Source organism: Protopterus annectens, chromosome 3.part1, assembly GCF_019279795.1.
Source record: "Protopterus annectens isolate FY-2018-M chromosome 3.part1, PAN1.0, whole genome shotgun sequence".
Taxonomy (NCBI): Eukaryota; Metazoa; Chordata; order Ceratodontiformes; family Protopteridae; genus Protopterus; species Protopterus annectens.
The window spans coordinates 141087238-141105787 of NC_056732.1; the positions used below are offsets into that span (position 1 = coordinate 141087238).

Sequence of the window (18550 nt, forward strand, 5' to 3'; positions counted from 1 at the left end):
GGAACATTAGCCATGAGGGAAAAAGTTACTAGAGTAACAGTTCTGAAGTACTAAATTAAATCATCCTTTACATAGTAGTTGCATTTCTTTGCAAGATTCAGTGCAAAATCTGAGACAGAAATGGGTGGGGGGGCTAAAGACAATGTGAGTGTCTGTGCACATTTTAAGCGTGTGCATGTAAATACTATTCAGACCAACTAAAAGTACCAAAATCTGCAGCTCTTTTGCTGAAACAAAGTCCTGTTAGATCTAAAAGGATTATACATTATACAACAAAAGCTCACAAGTGGAGTTGAGATTTACCCACAGATATTGGCATTTGAAAAACTACTTTGTCAGTAGGTAAACCAAACAGTCCTGACTAGTGTACTTGCTATGACATGAATAACTTTATAGTGTCAAGCAAACAAATTTTGTGACACTTAAAAGCAAACTTAACATTTACTGTGCTTTAAACAACTTTTTTACTGACGTAAATGGGATGGCACAGTGGTGCAGCGGTAGCATTGTCGCCTTACAGCAAGAGGTTCGCCAGTTCAATTTTCAGTCTGCACAACCTCCCTGCATTCCTGTGGGCTTCCTCCAGGTGCTCTGGTTTCCTTCCACATTACAAAGACATGAGTCTGGAACATTTCTCCCCAGGCCTCCGCTGAAAATTGGCTTTGTTCCAAGTCAGACTTTCCCGGTAAACAAATGTTCAATGAATGAATAAATACATTTTCTTTCCTTATGCACCTTATTAAAACATGTTATCATTAAGAACTGCATAAGTAGACTAACATTAATCCGCTTATGTATTACCTTTAAATACTTCACTAATTTCTGAATTTGCCAATACTCTGAGGGTAGATCTGTGTTGCCTTCCTGCCTCCGATCAGGCTGCTCTTCATCCTCTTCACTCTCTGTGGAACTTTCACTAAACTCTTCAGACCCAGAACTCCTCCTAGTAGCAAACAGACAGACACGTATTTAAGAAATACTTCTGCTGAAGCTCACAAATAACTACAGTAAAATGCATTACATTAAATACCTCAGCCTTTAAACCTCCAGATATAATAACATAACTTTTGTAACAGGCATTACAGTAACAAGAAAAGAACAATATGCATTACACACATCTAATGGCTTCTACTCAGACACATATTCTATAACAGTACTCAGACATTTATATGACAATGAGCTGGACATGTCCACTGCATAGCATAAAATAACTGCTTCAAGCTTGCAAGAGATTTTAATGCAACATTAAGTGTTTATATTATAGATTAAGTTGTGTTATTTTTGCAGCAGATTTTTAGACATGTGTTAACAAATGCCACAATTATTTGCTTAGATATTTCAGAAAAGATGAAGAAAAAAATTCCATTCAGATAGAAAGTTAAAAAATGGTCAAAATGACAACTGCTATGTTTATGCAGTACGGTGAAAAACATGCTGTAAGGCCATGGACAAATTGCTGGAAATAACATCTAGGATTCATAGACAACTTGCATAGTATATAAAGCTATGCAAGTGTAGACAAGGCTTTCACAATTTACAGTCACCTTTGATATCCAGTAGTGCAGGTCTGCCCTACTGAGCAGTGAGAGGTTTTGTGGTACATGTAAATGCAATAGTAGGGGAAGGTGTGGCATATGCCAAGTAGAGTGACTCACAGATGTATGTACTAGACAATTTCTGTGTACAGCAGTACACAAAATATGCAAGTATATGCACCTATGCAGTTCAATAAGAAAGAGAAACTGAGCAGGGGTCAGGGTAGTACAGCGACATGAATGCATAACAGGCAATGAGAGGGAATTTGCATTCTTCTGTATGTATATGGGTGTTGGGGGGTATGCAAATGTAGTTTGTAAGTGTTTGTGCAAGACTACTTATCATGATTGTATGGATGTGTAGACCAGGGTGCAGCGGATGACTGCTGCCTGACGTGACCCAAGGCTACTATGAATGGGTTAAACTGGGGATCCAGAGTGTTCAGGCACTTAATGTATTTGTGTCTGTATGTGTGTCATTGCAGATACATGATGAATCATCAAAATGGAATGTTATTGAAAACTGTTTGAAAAAACAGACTCTGCCCCCCAGAAAAAGCTAAAGCAAAGTGTTTTTGCACCCCCCCCCCACACACACACATGGGGGAACCATCCCTTTCCTCCTCTGTTACTTAAACACACCAGCTCTGGAATTGCACAATACCGAGGAAAGGGGAAAAATTCCCCATCTCCTGCAATCATCAATCTCGCAAAAATATTCTCCCACTTAATCTGCTCAAACTGTATTCTGTTCACTGATTTTATCCATCAAAGAATGCATTCAAACAGATCACTTTTTGATTACATAGTTGGTACCCATCTTTGTGCATGCATACATGGTGTATGTGTGTGTGGTCCCTGCTATTGGACACTGTAGGTTGATTAGGGAAGAGCAGATATTTACAGCAGCTACATTCTAATTAGCCTCCCCTGTCTGATTGCAGACGGAGTAAATACAGTATGCAAGTTTTGTGTGTAGACATTTTGCTATATGTCACTACATGATGCTATCTGTATAGAAGTGTGTGTGTGTGTGTGTGTGTGTGTGTGTGTGTGTGTGTGTGTGTACGTACGTATGTGAGTACATGCAGTCTGCTAGATGGGTGCCTGCATCACCTAGCAGCACAGGTTTGTAGTAGCACTCAGCTGAGCAGTTGCTCAAACAGTCCAGAAGAGTGATTCATAGCCATGCAAATTCTTTTAATTCATTTTTAACACTACAGTGAATATGCATGTTTTTGAGTTACTAAACAGCGGATTGAAACACCTCTCCTTCCCTGTGCAGTAAATGTTGTGCTGCTGCTGTTGTGCCTTTCTTTAGGAATTCTTCTCCCATCTGCTTACTTGCTGCTACTAGGCAGGTACAGAGTTCATGGAAAATGTACCCATACAGAAGCTCTACTAATGAGCTGCACAAGAACCCTGTTGAGTTCTTTTTTCAGATGCTGATACATCTCCCTATTAAACCAAATAATGTCAGGAATAAGCTCATGACAATTGTTATGGTGAGCTCAGTTTTTGCTACCAAACATGAATACATCCACTTCCACTGATCATGTAATATGTCTTTTGTCTTGAATTCATACATTTACAAATGGTAACATTAAATCCTTGGTGCCACCTCCTTCCAAGTTCAGACACAGCTCTCCATTTCATACCTACAAGTGTATTTCTTTTACAGGAAACAACTTGCTTTATTCAGTTTGTTCTAACTGTCACAAACATAGTTGTTAGAAGTAACTAGAGTCTTCTGAATGGCACCTCAATGAACAATGCAACGAATCAAAGAAATATAATAGTTCATGCTGCATTCCCCTAAATTATTGCTAAATTTGTTCTAAATATTACATTCAAAGTATGTTTATCTTAAGTTTCTCTCTAATGTACATAAATTAACATGAGCTGACCATATCATATGACTTATTCTAAGCATACAATAAAAGGAAAGTTGTAGAGTGAAAAATACAGTTTCATGAGGTATTCAGCATAGTAATTGATCACTAAGGCAGAAAACAACAAGTGACCCCACAACAGTTGACAACAATGGAGTTTCTTCAATGACAGTTTTCCTTCAATGGCCCACCCCTCCTTTTTTATTAGTAACATCCTCCCAGATGCCAAGAGGTGTGCACAGGTGTCGGTATAACAGAATGAAATCTAAGCTGTTGAAGAAGCTGGAGGAAAGCAGAACCTTGAAAAGCACATTATACCATGACCCCCCCCCCCCATTAATATTCCAAAACGTGCACGCTGATTGGCCAGCGTGCACGTTGTAAATCGACTTATACTAATGGAAAAAGATCCGGTCGCCCGGACTTTTTCCATTAGTATAAGTCTTTTTTAAAACACTGTCTCGCTATGTTAAACCCATTTAACATAGTGAAACAGTTTGTAAAAAGCAATGGAGATCTTGCTTTCTCCGTTGCTTTTTTCAAAACTGTCTCACTATGTTAAATGGGTTTAACATAGCGAGACAGCTTTAAAATAAGCAACGGAGATTCTCCGTTGCTTTTTTTAAAGCTGTCTCGCTATGTTAAACCCATTTTACATAGCGAAACAGTAAAAAGCAACGGAGATCTTGCTTTCTCCGTTGCATTTGCCCACAGCTCTGATGTACTGCGTAGGCATGCACAGTACATCAGAACTGCTGCGGAATACAAGACAGCTGCGGAAGGGCAGCAAGGAGGCATTATACAATGCCATTATTTAAGAAAAGTAATTATTTTTTTTCTTAAATAATGTCATTGTATAATAGCAATAACCCACTTCTGGGTGTGGGTAATGCTGGATTTACCCACGGTTGGCTTTGTTTGGTAAATTGGTAAATCCAGCATTACCCACACCCAGGCTTGGGTTATTGCTATAACGTTTCTATGGACATCATGCCAACCACAAGTATACTAGTTAGCTGATTATAGAAGATAATTCAATGCATAATAACAGAACTTCTTGAATCTGAATACAGCTCTGTTCTAAGATATTTTGATATACTTTTGACTTGAAACTCATCCAAAATGGCCAATAAAAATAACTTTACTTGGATTAGAATATGCATTGAGGTAATAACGGTTTTTGGTGTGGCAAGGAACACCTGAGAGGGCTCAGAAATACAGTATTTTACACAGGGCTCACTCTAGTGCCTAGAAACACTATTTATACAAGGTTCACTCCAGTGTCCAGGAACACTATATATATATATAAGGTTCAGTGTAGTGCCCAGAAACACTATATTCACGTAGGTTTCATTCTGGCACTGAGAAACCCTATTATTTATACAGGACTCATACTAGTTCTTAGAAGCACTATATTTTTATAGGGTTCACTCTATTTCCCAAAAACACTATATTCAAATACGGTTCACTCTGATGACAAGAAATACTTTATTTATACAGGGTTCATTCCAGTGCCCAGGAACACTATATTCATACAGGGTTCAATTTTGATATTGTGGTGAAGCTACTGCATGAGACAGATTTTAGCATTTTTCAGAACATTAAACCACTGAACAAAACTCCAAGGGCAAAGAATGATCTCATGTGAAATGGTATAAATACTCCAATAAGACCCCCTGTGAAAAAGTGATCTGTATTATACTGAGGAGGATTTTCACACCAGGTACAATTTCTGGACAGAATTTCAAGAAGTAAGCTACCTCTAACCTTGGCTGGATCAGAACAATATACCTTTGACTGCTACCCTTTCAAAATCTGGACTTGCTCTGGAAGCAATGTCTGTTTTTTAATATTGGGTTAAAGTATGTTATGCAGACCATATAGTTGCCTCACAAACCTCCTGACTTACCATGCTTCTCAGTCACTAGCCTTGCGGAACAGTCAACCAGCTTCATCAATGGCCCGTTATAGATATTATGATAAATGTTATGACCTTCACAGGCTATTTTGCAATGTCTCTTTTGCAAGTAGGCTTGTACTTTCTGCTGTTCTCAAGATTACTAACACTAATCAGTAAACTTAAAGAAATTTATCATGTCTTAAAAGCATGGGGTCATGGAAAGTGACCAGCCTTCCTCAAGAATTGCTAAACTTTTAGAAAATACTGATAACTAAACTGTTTAATTCCTGGTGAACTGTAGACGGAGAATGAAGATGGACTGCTTGATGTTAATCATATCGATAACAGTTGGAGTAGCTTTAGCTATATGGGTTATATTCTGCCAAGGATATAAAAGCCAACTGTTATCACCCACCATATGTCCCAAGACTCCCATTCCGCATTCCTGGAAACACTGGGAAACATAAAGGTCCTACCAAACACCCTGATATTGGGTGATTTCAATTACCCAAACACTAACTGGGAGAACTACTCAAGTACAAACTCCCTTGCCCAACATTTCCTAGAATGTATAAACTCAAATGCCCTGGATCAACTGGTCAACACCCCCACCAGAGGTGACAACATATTGGACCTGATCATCACCAACATGGGCGAACGGTGTTCCAGACTGGAGGTCAACCCCTCGCTGGTTAGATCTAACCATAAACTAATCACTCTGGATATCCACATTCTACCACCACCTCTGGTCAAAGAAACCACCGTGAAAAACTTTTCAAAAACAAACTTCACGTTACTTAAGACCATGGTGGGAGGTTTCAAAGCCCCCATGCTAAAGGATAACTCTGTCCAAGCTGCAAAATCCTTTACTAATGCACTCTACGGGCACCTACAAGAATGCATGGATCATGCTATCCCAAACAAAGCCAAGACTCACTCCTCCAAGAAAAGGAAACCAGTCTGGTGGACCCCTTCCATAAACAAGCTATACAACAGAAGGAGGAAACTAGTACAGAAAAGAGTAAAATCCCAAGAAGGGAAGACATCCCTGATTAGTATCAGCAAGAAACTACGTTCCCTCATAAAATCATCCAAGGCTAGCTTCGAAAGAAGAAATTGCCATGGACTCTAAAGATAACCACAAGGCATTATTTAGCTACGTCAAGAATCTAAGTGGCAATTCTCAGATCTGCTCAGAGTTAATGCAGAATGGCACAAAATCCACTGAACCGACCGATATAGCCAACAGCCTGGCAGACAGGTTAAGTGCAAACTGTGCCCCCCTCTCACCCCCAAAAAGGGCCCAAAAGCTATACCAGAAGAATGTAGTGCCCCTGAAATCACAGACACTCAGGTTAAAACAGCCCTCTCCAAAGCCAAAAACACAGCATCAATGGGACCAGACAGTGTCCCAGGCTGCACCCTACATGAGCTCAAAGATGAACTAACCCTTCACCTAAACACACTGTTTAAATTCAGCCTCTCCACAGGCTATGTGCCCACAGAGTGGCACACAGCAACGGTTATATCACGCCACAAAGGTGGAGCTACAACGGACCCTGGGAACTATCGCCCTATAAGCCTGACTAGCTTGGTCTGCAAAGCTATGGAGCGCATCATCATGGATCTCATTAACAGAGACATTGGAAACCTCCAAACACTGGACCCTACCCAGTTCGGCTTTGTTAAGGGCAGATCATGCCTCTTAAACCTGGTGGACTTCTTTGAGACAGTTACCAAGGCCTTAGACGAGGGAAAGGTGGAACACACAGCCTACCTAGACCTCGCAAAGGCCTTCGACACCATTCCCCACTCAGGTATTATAGACAAGCTCACCAGCCTGAACATAAACCCCTACATCACGAGAAGGGTTGCCAATTGGCTCACGGACAGAACCCACATGGTAAGAGTTGCAGGAGCTAGATCTGACTCTAAACCGGTTACAAGTGGCATTCCCCAGGGCTCAGTCCTTGGACCCCTCCTGTTCGGTATATACTTCTCAGAGGTACAAGCATGCACAGGAGGACTATGGCTGACCAAGTTCGCAGACAACTGCAAACTAGGGGCTATAATTGACTCTCCGGCTGACACAGACATCCTCCAAAAGGGTCTCACTGAGACAGATACCTGGTGTCAAAACCACAGCCTCAAGCTAAGTGCCAAAAAGTGCATAGTCATCTCCTTTGGAAAAAAACAATGTACCCACAAACTACCACATTGTTGGTAGCCCCCTAAATACAGAAGATGTAATATGGGATCTGGGGACCCAAGTAGATAGTAACCTCTCCTTTGATAATCACATTGCCAAAGTGGTTAGAAAATCCTTCTATATGGCCACCTAATCACAAAAGGGTTTGCATCCAGATCGAAAGAGGTCATTGGGCCCTTCTATGCATCACTCATCAGACCCATCATAGAGTACAATGCCCCATTTGGGATGTACCTTACAAGACACCTGCAACAACTGGAAAGACCACAGAAGTACCTCACCAAGAGGAGCACTGGCCTCAAGCAGATGCTCTATGCAGCTCGAATGAAGAAACTCCAGCTGTACTTGGTTGCATACCGCCTACTCAGAGGTGATCTCTGCCTGACATACAAGGCCATGTCCAAGCAAGAATTGATGGACATGCTCCACCTAAAGAAAACCATATCTCCTCGAGCCAGGGATCTAAACCTCACCACAACAATAAATAGGACATGCTGGCGGGATAGATTCCTGTCCCAGAGACTTCCCATGCTCTGGAACAAGATTCAAATCTACATTAGGCAGAGCTCCTCGCTAACCCTCTTCAAGAGAAACCTTGATGAGTGGATGGGAAACAGAAAGTTTACCCCAGGGATCACTTCAATGGCTCTGCTGGACAGAGGCACAGGGAACTAATCTAAGGGGATAGTGAAAGCCAACACATTCCGGCTAAGCTTATAAATGCCTTCGGGCAGATAGCCTAGTAACTACCTATGAACCAGCTTCCAGACCTTCAGGGTACCTTCAATGAGCATCAGGCAGATTAAGCTGAGCTGACTAAAAAACAAGTTTTTGTGCCAATCCCTCCTGAGCTTTATGCCTCTTCTGAGGCTTTTGAGGATTTTTGGTTGGCTAATGCTGTTTCTTTCCTGGGTAGATAAGTTCCCAAGGGGAAAAAACCTTCTACTTAATAATTTTGTTTATTATCGATACTTCACTCTTCAGGCAGGTTATTTTAAAGGTAGGAGTCTGTGTTTTAATGGACTGTCATGACAATGTACTTTTAAATGGGAGCACTCTTTTTTTTTCTGTCATTTTAAAAGTTGTTTATAATAAATAAACATTTTTTTTTCTGGTGAGAAATTGTGTTTATTGTGTGACTGGGAAAATGGTATAAAGTGGTTTTAACTATGTCTCTCTGTGAAAAAATGACATTTAAAGACTTTGTTTTTACCAGCATTTGCTGCTCGTTTTCCCCAGGAAAGAGGCAACATTTTCAGCTTGACCATGGAACAATCTGTCAATCCCACAGTTACTTCTTCTTTCAGCCAGAAAAAGAAAAAGTAAAGCAAACAGCTCTTGCTATCACAGCAGCCTGGCAATTTGCCTTACCTGCAAGTGGGTGACTCTGCTATGGCCATTAGTTGTACCTCATCTTTCAAGCCAGATCCCACTGGTGTAGCACCTACAGCCGCTACAGACCTGGAGTTAGTCATGTCCCTGTGACTGGTGGGGTTCCATCAATGGGCAAGAGATGGCCAATCCTGTAGGTCCTGGCAGATGGAACAGGAAGGCTTACTGTTTTGTCAGAAAGATGAGTCCATCCATGGGGCAGCGACTGCTGCCATTAATAATACTGTTGGTTCCATTTTTTCCTGTAAAAAAATAAATAAATAACAGAAAACTAAACATGTATATACTCCTCTTCAAATTTCCTTAGAAAGGAGTAATTTACTGGGTCTAGATCATGGTTTGAGTATATTTATCCTTCTCTAAAGTAGTTTCTGGTACAAGAAGGAGGGATACCTCCTTTTCCTGAAGAGATTCAAGATTCTGAACTTGGATAAGGGGCTGAAGGGGCATATTGCATTTTGTCCTTGTCTTCTCAGATTTCTGATTCAGACTCAGGGAACAGGTCAGTTTCCTTATCTCCCTGGTAGTGGAGGGGTGGGAGCTCTCTTTCTCTGAGTCTATTTTTAGAACGTGCCAGTGTAACTGTTACAGAAGGATTTTCCAGAACCAGAACCAGTTACTCCAGTTTTGTCAGCTTTGCAGGATGTGTGTGTTAGTGCCAGCAATTTTCCTGGCAGTCAGCCAGCTGCCCTTAAAAAGGCAGATAGGATATATAAAGTTCCTCAGTCTTTTAAGGTTTTTATATACTCTTCTCAAACTTGATCCAGCAGCTACAGCTTTAGTTAATCCTTCAGCTGCTAAACACTTTGTCAATTCTAATCCTACTACTTCTGATAAGGATGGGAAGATTATTGGTAAGTATAGGAAAAAAAGTATAATCTTCTGCAACTTTGATTTTCAGAATTTTGTATTGTCAGGGTTCTTCACAAGAATATGAAGAGGACATGAGGAGAAGAAAGGGGCAGAGGCTGCATATTGTATGGACTTGTTACTCCTAGTATCTGCAAAAGAACGTCTTCACTAACAGAGTTGTGGAGTAATAGTATAGGCTACAAGAATGGGTAATGGAGATGGGGTGCAATGAAGCATCCAAGAGGGAACTGGACCAATGGAAAAGAGATGAAGGGGAAGATAAGAAGAGGAAATAAAATGCTGAATGCATTTAAAAGCACACTAGATAGACTAGTTGTTTCTGTTGTCAAGCAAGTGTAAAGGAATCTTCACCCACAGATAAGTATAACCAGTAGTGTCACACTGGAATTTAAATTATTTAGCAGTCATGTCAGCTTAGAAAACAATCAAAATTTAAAGCGGTTCTTTTTAATCAACCCACTTTTCCCTCGCAAGTTACAGGTTATTGACAAAGTACTGTTGTGTAAGTAAACTAACTGTAACAGCAGATGTTTGAATGATTATTGCTGCTTTAGCCTTAGCAATGTGGGTTTATATCCTGCCAAGGATGTAACAGCTGACCAGCTTCCAAAGCTTCGCGGCATATTCAACACTGCCAAACCGTCAGGCAGCTCAAGCTGACCTGACTAAAAGACAAGTTTGAGTGCCAAACCCTTCACAGCTTTTCTGTCAGCAGACAGAAAAAGGCTGAGTACAGAAAGGACAATGCCACAAACAACAAAAAATAAATGTCCACACACTGGCATAAAGACAACACACCAAAAAACAAGGATGGTGGTGGGAGAGAGCATCTACTGCAGCAGACATCAATTGAACATCTAGTATTATTAAGCTTACTACACAACTGTACTATGTTCATCATATTAGTCACTGCTGCAGTAGCCTCAGCTATATGGGTAGATTACTCTAGCTAACTACATTCAGGAGGTGGAAGGAAAAGAGTCCACAAACTCCTAGAGAATGGTCTTAGCAAAGCCTGCCTGGACCTAGAGAAGAAATTAATATTATAGTACTTGTAGCTGGTTCAAATGGAACAAGTTTTAGCTTCTTTTACACAAAATTATGATCCTAAGGAGGGGCTACCAGTTTACCATTTCCAGCTACACTTTGATGCAACTAGTTTCCTGGGTCTGAATGATACTATTTCTATTTTTAGTGAACTCAAAAGAAAAGACAGTATTTGTTAAATGTTCAAATGACCTGTTGTTTTATGGTGGCTTATCGTTTTTTAACATATCACTTTACAGTTTTTTTGTTGCACTGTTCCTTTGCTATTTACTTTTTTACTTTTTTATTTAAGGATGGTGTTCACTTCAAATCGTGGAGGGGTTTGGTACAAATGGTGCTTACTTTAAACATAAATGGATGGCTGTAACTCTTCTTGGTTCTGATGATGTCACTTTGGGATGAAAGTGCTTAATCAACAGTTCATTTTGTGCTGAAATTAATAAAGTGGCTAGGAGTGCTACCTTGACTTGGTCAACATTTGCTTTTTTTGTTTTTACTATATTTTTACATTTGTTTCCAATTTTGTGCGATTTTGTTTGTTCACGAGAAATTAATAATTGAAGCAAAGATCTGAAAGATTTAGTTTTGTCAAGACAGTACCTGAGTTGTCTGTGGACATCCAAGGTATGGAGTATCCTTTCTCCCTCATTTTTAGGCTCAGGAAAGAAAACAGGGAGACAGTTTGGCATATAGTATACTTGGATACCAAACACAGAAATCCTGTCCCTGTGGAAAATGAGATAGGGTTTACTCATCATAAGAGCTTGCAACTCAGATACTCTTCTTGCAGAGGTCAGCACAATCAATAAAACTGTTTTCCATGTTAAGAATCTCAAGTTATCCATGTTAGCTGGTTAAAATGGAGCAAGTTTTAGCTTCTTTTACACAAAATTATGATCCTAAAGAGATGCCACCAGTTTATTTGCAGGCCTCTTGGCAACACCCCTTTCAAAATCATTTTGACATGAGACTGCATTGAATGAGGAGGATCCAAGGGAAGACATGCTGAAATTGCCGATAAATGAACCTTGAGTAAGGAAGGACATAGGATAGTAACTTACACAAATATACAAGTAAAAATAACTTGCCCAAGATGGGTGCTGGTTATGTTGCTGGCACCAACTAGAATACATTTTCCATTTGCTAATATATGATTTTCTAGTGGCAGGTTTTTTTGCCTCCACTAATATCTGCTGCACGTCCTTGGTAAAGACGTGCCTAAAAGGAATTAAGACCCTGTCTTCCAGGCAGTCACTTGATGTTGATCAATGTCAGGCTGCATCAAAAAAACACTATGCTTGTGTGTGTAGATCCAGTCTGTGAGGAAGCTTGTGGTAATTGTCCCTGGACATTTCCAAGAAAAGAAGGGAGAACCACAGTTGCCTGGGCCAGAGGGGAGTCACCACAATGATCTTGGGGGATTCCTTCTAAATTTTTAGAAGTACCCTGAATATTAGCAGAAAGTTTGGAAAAGCATGCAGAAACATTCCTGTCCAAGGAAAGGAAAAGAAATGAAGAGAAAAGAAAAGGCATCTGTCTTCCAGGCCTTCTTGCATAGATTCCTAGAACAGAATATTGCCAGTTGATAGTTCAGAGAGGAGGTAAAGAGGTCTACGACTAATTCTCCACAGATGGAGCAAATCTTTTAAGACCCCACAATTTAGTTCCATTTATGAGGGTCTGCCCTGCTTCTGCTCAGCTTAGCAGCCACACATTTTTGCTCTGATGGTATGTAGGATGCCTGTAAAGTGAGATTGTGCTGTGAAGCTATATCCCAAGCTAACATGGTTAGTCTGCAAAGGGAATACAACCTGGTTCCCCTATGCTTGTTGATGTACCATATGACTTTGATATTACCTGAAACAACTTGAAGAGGTCTCAGGAATGATTCAGAGAGTTAAGTGTTTTGATCAGGGCAAGCATTTCTTTGATATTTACATGCTTCCTTCTGTAGTTGGTATCCAATACACCCTGCGCTTTCATTCCTCATGAAACTGCTTTGAAACAGGGAGGGAAGGAGTAAAGGAAACCTGGATTTAAGGATATCTGTTGCCCCCGCCAAATGATTTCTCTTCTGATAAACCCCAACACTGGGATCTGAAAAGAAAAAAGTGTTGGTGCTGAGACCAGAGAGACGTCAGATACCACTGTAGCTTTCTCATGTGGAGTCTTGCCAGGGGTATCATGAGAATCATAGAAGCCATGGGACCAAAAGTTTGAGTGGAAAATCTTAGACATAGATACAGATATAGATCTATTTTTCCCCTATGAAAGAATAGCTCTTTGGACTGACTTGTCTAGTTGACATTGTAGGAACACAGTCCTGTGAGAAGGAGTCAAGAAAGACTTTTGAATGTTCTCTTGGAGTCCCAGCTTGTGTAAGAAATCTCTCTCCTGGGAGAGAGAGAGAGAGAGCGAGAAAGAGAAAGAGATTCCTGAGACTTTGAAAAAGACTCTCATGGATAAGCAAGTTGTCCAAATACGGACACACATGGATACCTTGTAGCCTGCAAACTGGAGATGGATACTTTTTGAACAGTCTTGGTGCAGTGGATAGTCCAAAGGGTAAGGCAGAGAACTGATAATGTGATCCAGATGCACAAAACCTTAAAATACATTTGAAGTCTGAATGAGTAGGGACTGATGAGAAGCATTTTTTAAGTTTAGTGCTAACTGTTGTTAACCAGTTTGGTATCTGTACAAGATGTGCATACAAGTAGTTCTTACTCAGGGTTAAATCTTCATGCAAAAATGTTAATACTTTTAGCCAAAAGTTAGGTACTGCATCTGGGCCTGGTGTTTTCCACTTAGAAATGTTTAATTTTGTTTCAATTTCTCTGGTTGTTACTTCATCCCATTTCATATCCTGTACATTTGAACTTCTTGCTCTTACTTTTACTGCTTCTATACATTCACCACCTTTGTTATGTTCCACAGGGTCTTAATAGATATTTCTCCAAAATGTGTCTCATCCTTTTTTGGTGGTGTTTCTATTCCTTCTGCTTTGTTTCCCAAATTTCTATAAAACTATTTTGGGTTATCGATGAATTGCTTATTTTGTACTTTTCCTTTATATTTATCTTAGTAGCTTCTAAAATTTTCTACATGGCTCAATATCTTTAGTTTATTATTTACAATAATGCATGATAAATCCTGGTCTATTGTGATACTGCAAATTGCTTTTATCTCGTCTATCTTTCTAAATATTTTTATTGATCTGTTCCCTCTTCTACACTATTCTAACAGTGACACTTCGTCTTAATTGCTTTATAGTTTTCTCTGTTTGATAATTCCATGATGGCATTTGATTTATTCCCTTCCTTTCCTTTATTGTCCTGTATTTTTGTGTTAAGAATTTACATATTATTAATTTAGCTGCATAGCAAGATATTTATTTACTTCTGTTATATAACATGGATTTCTGTTAATAGTCTTGATTATTGTGCTCATTTGTTTTATCAGACTTCTAATATTTTGGGTCTTACTGACTTTCTGTAATTTAGTTCTTTCATTGATCTTAATATGTCTATCAAGCTCTATTAAATCAAGCAACTCTTTCCTTAGATCGTTTTCTTCCAAACTGAGGGCACATTCTTTGTTCTTCATTTCCTGCAGGCATTCTACAGAAAGTTCCAGAACATCTTCCTGTGACATATTCTCTTCAGCTTTATTTTATTTTTTTTTTTACATTTGTTGACCGGGATAGTCCGACTGGATACCTGTCCATTTTCAGGGGAGGCCCGAGGAGAAAAGCTCCATACATACATACAGAAAAACTGTTATATTTAACAAGTTAAAGCACTGTTACAGATATAATACATAGGCTAAAAGTTATTCATTCTGTCATATAAATCTGATTTGTTATAGAGTAACAATTAGGAAGCAATGTAGGGGTGGCCAAAAAGACCTCTTTAGCACATGTTTATATTGCCAGAGTTAGTCAGGATTAGAGCAAGGACACAGCCATTGGCTTTTAAAGTACTGCTTTAGATTTTTTTGTATTGGGTAAGGATGGGTTCTGAAGTAAGCTCAGCAGGAAGTGAGTTCCATATTTTGCAAACAGAGTTGGCATACAGAGAGTCTCCAGATGAGTTGCTGCTTTTGGGGGTTTGGACTAATAATCTGTTGGATGAGAGATGTGTCTTGAGGTTGCTGTAAGGAGTGATCATTTTGTAAGTATGGGTGTGTTTTCAGGTTGGTAGAGAATTTTATGTGCTACTAGCTGATTGTACTGAAGTTGGATAGGCAATTCTAACCACCATAGATTCTTTAGGTTCAGACAAATGGTGTGTTCTGTATGCTGCTCCAGTGGCAAATCTAGCAATATGATTAAAGCAGCTAGAGAGTTTATTAAGGTCAGACTTACTCAAGTTTGTGAGGACAGGGGATGCATAAAGGAGGGTGGAAAGTAGATGTGTACGGGCAATTACCATCCTAGCTAGTGGAGTGAGGAAAGGTTTGATCTTGTATAGTGACCAAGTTTTTTATTGACTTTTTTAATAGTTTAATATTAATATGCATATCAAACGAAGTTATTATCAACTGTTAAACTAAGAGTTTGGTAAAGGGATCTGGGACAATGACAGTGCCATTGTTAGATTTTATAGTAAAGGTTGGAGCGGAGGCTTTATGAGTGGGGGAGAAAAACAGTAGTTTCATTTTGTTAAGATTTAATAGGAGATGTTAATTACAGAGCCAATTTTTGACAGTATTAAAAACATTTTGGGATACAGTCTGCAGACTTAAAGGGGAGGTGGCAGAGCAAATCAAAGTGGAGTCATCCGCATATTGAATGCAAGTGGCTGTTGGGATGACTGTGTACAGGTCATTAATAAAGACAGAAAATAATAGGGGTCCTAACATAGAGCCCTGAGGGACCCCAAGGGTGATAGGTAGAAGGGAATATAGTTTGTTCTACCATAGTACAGACTGCTGTCTACCACTCAGTTAAGATTTGAACCATTGGATAGCCTGGACATCTAGGGGAATAGTTTTAAGTGTGGGTGTATGAGTAGTTGGTGGTTGACTATGTCAAAGGCTTTGGAGAGATCAAGAAAGAGGGCAGAAGAAAGCTTATTGTTGTTTTGGTTTTGATTAATAACATTGGAGAAGGAGAGGAGGGCCATGGTTGTACTGTGAAACAGTCTGAAATCATGCTGCGAGTTAGCCAGGAGATTGTGCTGAATGAGATGGCTCAGGAGTTGTTTATGGATGCACTTCTCCATAATTTTAGCCAGGGGTGACAAAATAGCTATAGGTCTGTAATTTGAGAGTTCAGTGGAACTACCCCCTTTGTGGAGTGGAACAACATGGGATGTCTTCAAGATGGAGTGGATAGTGGTTTCTGATATAGTTCTATTGATCAGGATAGAGATCAAGTATGCTATGGCATCTACAGCTTTTTGTAGATACTCAGCTGGGAGTTGCAAGGGTGGTAGGTTTTAGTTTCTTGATTAGGGCACAAATAATTGAGGTGGAAACTGGTTGAAAGTTAAAGGGGAGTTGAGAACTAGGTGTGGCAGTGTTAGGACTTGGACAACTGGGAGATAGTTGGTTAGCTAATGACTGGATAATTTCTGTGAAGAAACTATTAAAGGAATTGACAACATCTTCCGAAGGTTTTTGGATGGTAGCCAAGGGGCTGGGAGTTGTGCATTGCCCTGGGTGACTAAGCTTATTTATGCCTGCCCAAAACTTTTGCGGATTGTTTTAATGCTTCTGTTGTAAACGGCAGTAAAAGTTTTTTTTTTTTTATCTAGGGTGGTAGATTTTTTAGTGCTGTTCCTTAGTTGTCTAAATCTAAGTTGATCTAAGGGGAATTTTGTGGTACGCCAAGTGGTCCAAGCTTTATTTCAAAGTAAGATCATTTGTCTGGTTTCTTTTGAAAGCCAAGGAGCAACTTTTGCATTAGTTCTTATAGAACGTGCAGGTGCATGGGTATCAAGGATGGCTAGGAATCTGGTGTTGAAATATAATGCAGCTTCTTCAAGTGGTAGATGTTTTAGGACTGCCCAATAACATGCTTTGAGTTCATTTTGGAAATTAGTGGGTTAAAGTTTTTGTTGTTTTTAGTTGTTTGTTAAGTTGGTTGGTGGGGGATGTCAGTTTTATGCCTGATTATATAGGTAAGAAAATGGTCACTTATGTCTTCAGGTTGGGTATCGGCCATATACATATGTGGGGATGGCTATTAATGAGTATCCAATCTAGGATACTATCTTTGTTAGGTTTACTGATCATAGTAGGGGAGGATATGATGTCAGTAAATCCGTATAGATTTACATGGATGATCGGAGATTCTGAGGAACAAATATTCCAGTTGATGTTGAAGTCTCCTAGAACAATGGTTTCTTGAGGGTAGGTACCAGACAGCCGAGAGAGGATATCTTCTAGGTTGTTTGCATTATTACCTAGGGGAATGTAGACACAGGCTATGTTAATACTTTTGTTTTTATTAATTTGAAGCTTGGTAATGAGAATTTCAGGTCTATATTACATTATCAGCTGATGAAAAGAGCGAATGCTCTTTCATCGAACCGATAATGTCGAAAGACCTAAACAGCGAAGACCTGGAACATTTTTTTCCCAGGGAAAACGGCCATGTCCTCTGAACTTTGCCATTTCCTTCACTAAGGTGCGATCTCAGAGATGGTATATTTATACTTGTTTTGTGTTTTAAGTTTTTTTTTTTTTTTTTTTTTTTTTTTTGCGGCGGAACAGTAAATTTTTTTCCTGGGAAAAATTTGTTGTTCCGTGTCTTCGCTGTTTAGGACTTTCGACATTATCAGTTCGATGAAAGAGTGCGCGCTCTTTTCATCAGTCGATAATGTAATATAAATGCAGAATTTCAGCATTATCAACACGGGGTGGTTGTGTGGAATCAGAGGTCACATCTAGAGTAGTTTTTTATAGTACAGCTACCCCGCCTTCATATGAGAACTCACTGGTCTATTACTCCACAACACTGACTGTGTCAGAGTTGCCACTGTTTTTTGCTTCTTTCCTTGTGGTACAAATTCTAGCTGAACTTTTTTCTTGTTTCCTATTAAAGGCTCCAAAGTATCTTCATGTGCCAAATGATCAGATGCTTCCCATTCCACTTGTTTTTACTTAATTTGGGGACTCATTGCTACATCATGTGTGACGTTACCAAAGATTTTTTGTATTGTGAAATTTTCCATATCCAGATGCATTTCCTGTATTTCTCTTCAAATAGTCTGATATGAAGAGCTATGGAATGCATCATCATAAACCTAATAAACAAGGATATAGGGAATCTCCAAACTCTGGATCCTACACAGTTTAGTTTTGTAAAGGGTAGATCACACCTGCTCAAAGTGGTTGACTTCTTTGAGTCAGTCACCAGAGCTGTGGATGAAGGCAAGGTGGTTCATACAGCCTACCTTGATCTGGCCAAAGCCTTTGATACCATTCCCCACTCAGGAATCTTAGAAAAACTCACTAAGCTAGGCATCAACCCCTATTATCACTAGGTGGGGTGCAAACTGGCTCACAGATAGAACCCACAGTGTGAAAGAAGCTGACTCCAAGTCAGACTGTTGACCAGTCACGAGTGGAGTCCCACAGGGTTCAGTCCTGGGTCCTTTCCTGCTTGGTATGTACTTCTCTGAAGTCCAGGCCAACACGAAGGGACTCTGGCTGACAAAGTTCACAGATGATTGCAAGTTGGGAGATATTATTA

The 18550-nt window shown here is 39.7% G+C and overlaps 1 protein-coding gene across 1 annotated transcript in view; it reads right to left on the minus strand.

Moving 5' to 3' along the window:
• ODAD2 (outer dynein arm docking complex subunit 2) overlaps positions 1–18550 on the minus strand; it is a 1637397-nt gene that overhangs the window by 997758 nt on the left and 621089 nt on the right. Inside the window, exon 9 of the mRNA XM_044066670.1 lies at positions 802–943. Coding sequence (XP_043922605.1) covers positions 802–943 — 142 coding nt within the window. The remainder of the gene's footprint in view (positions 1–801; positions 944–18550) is intronic.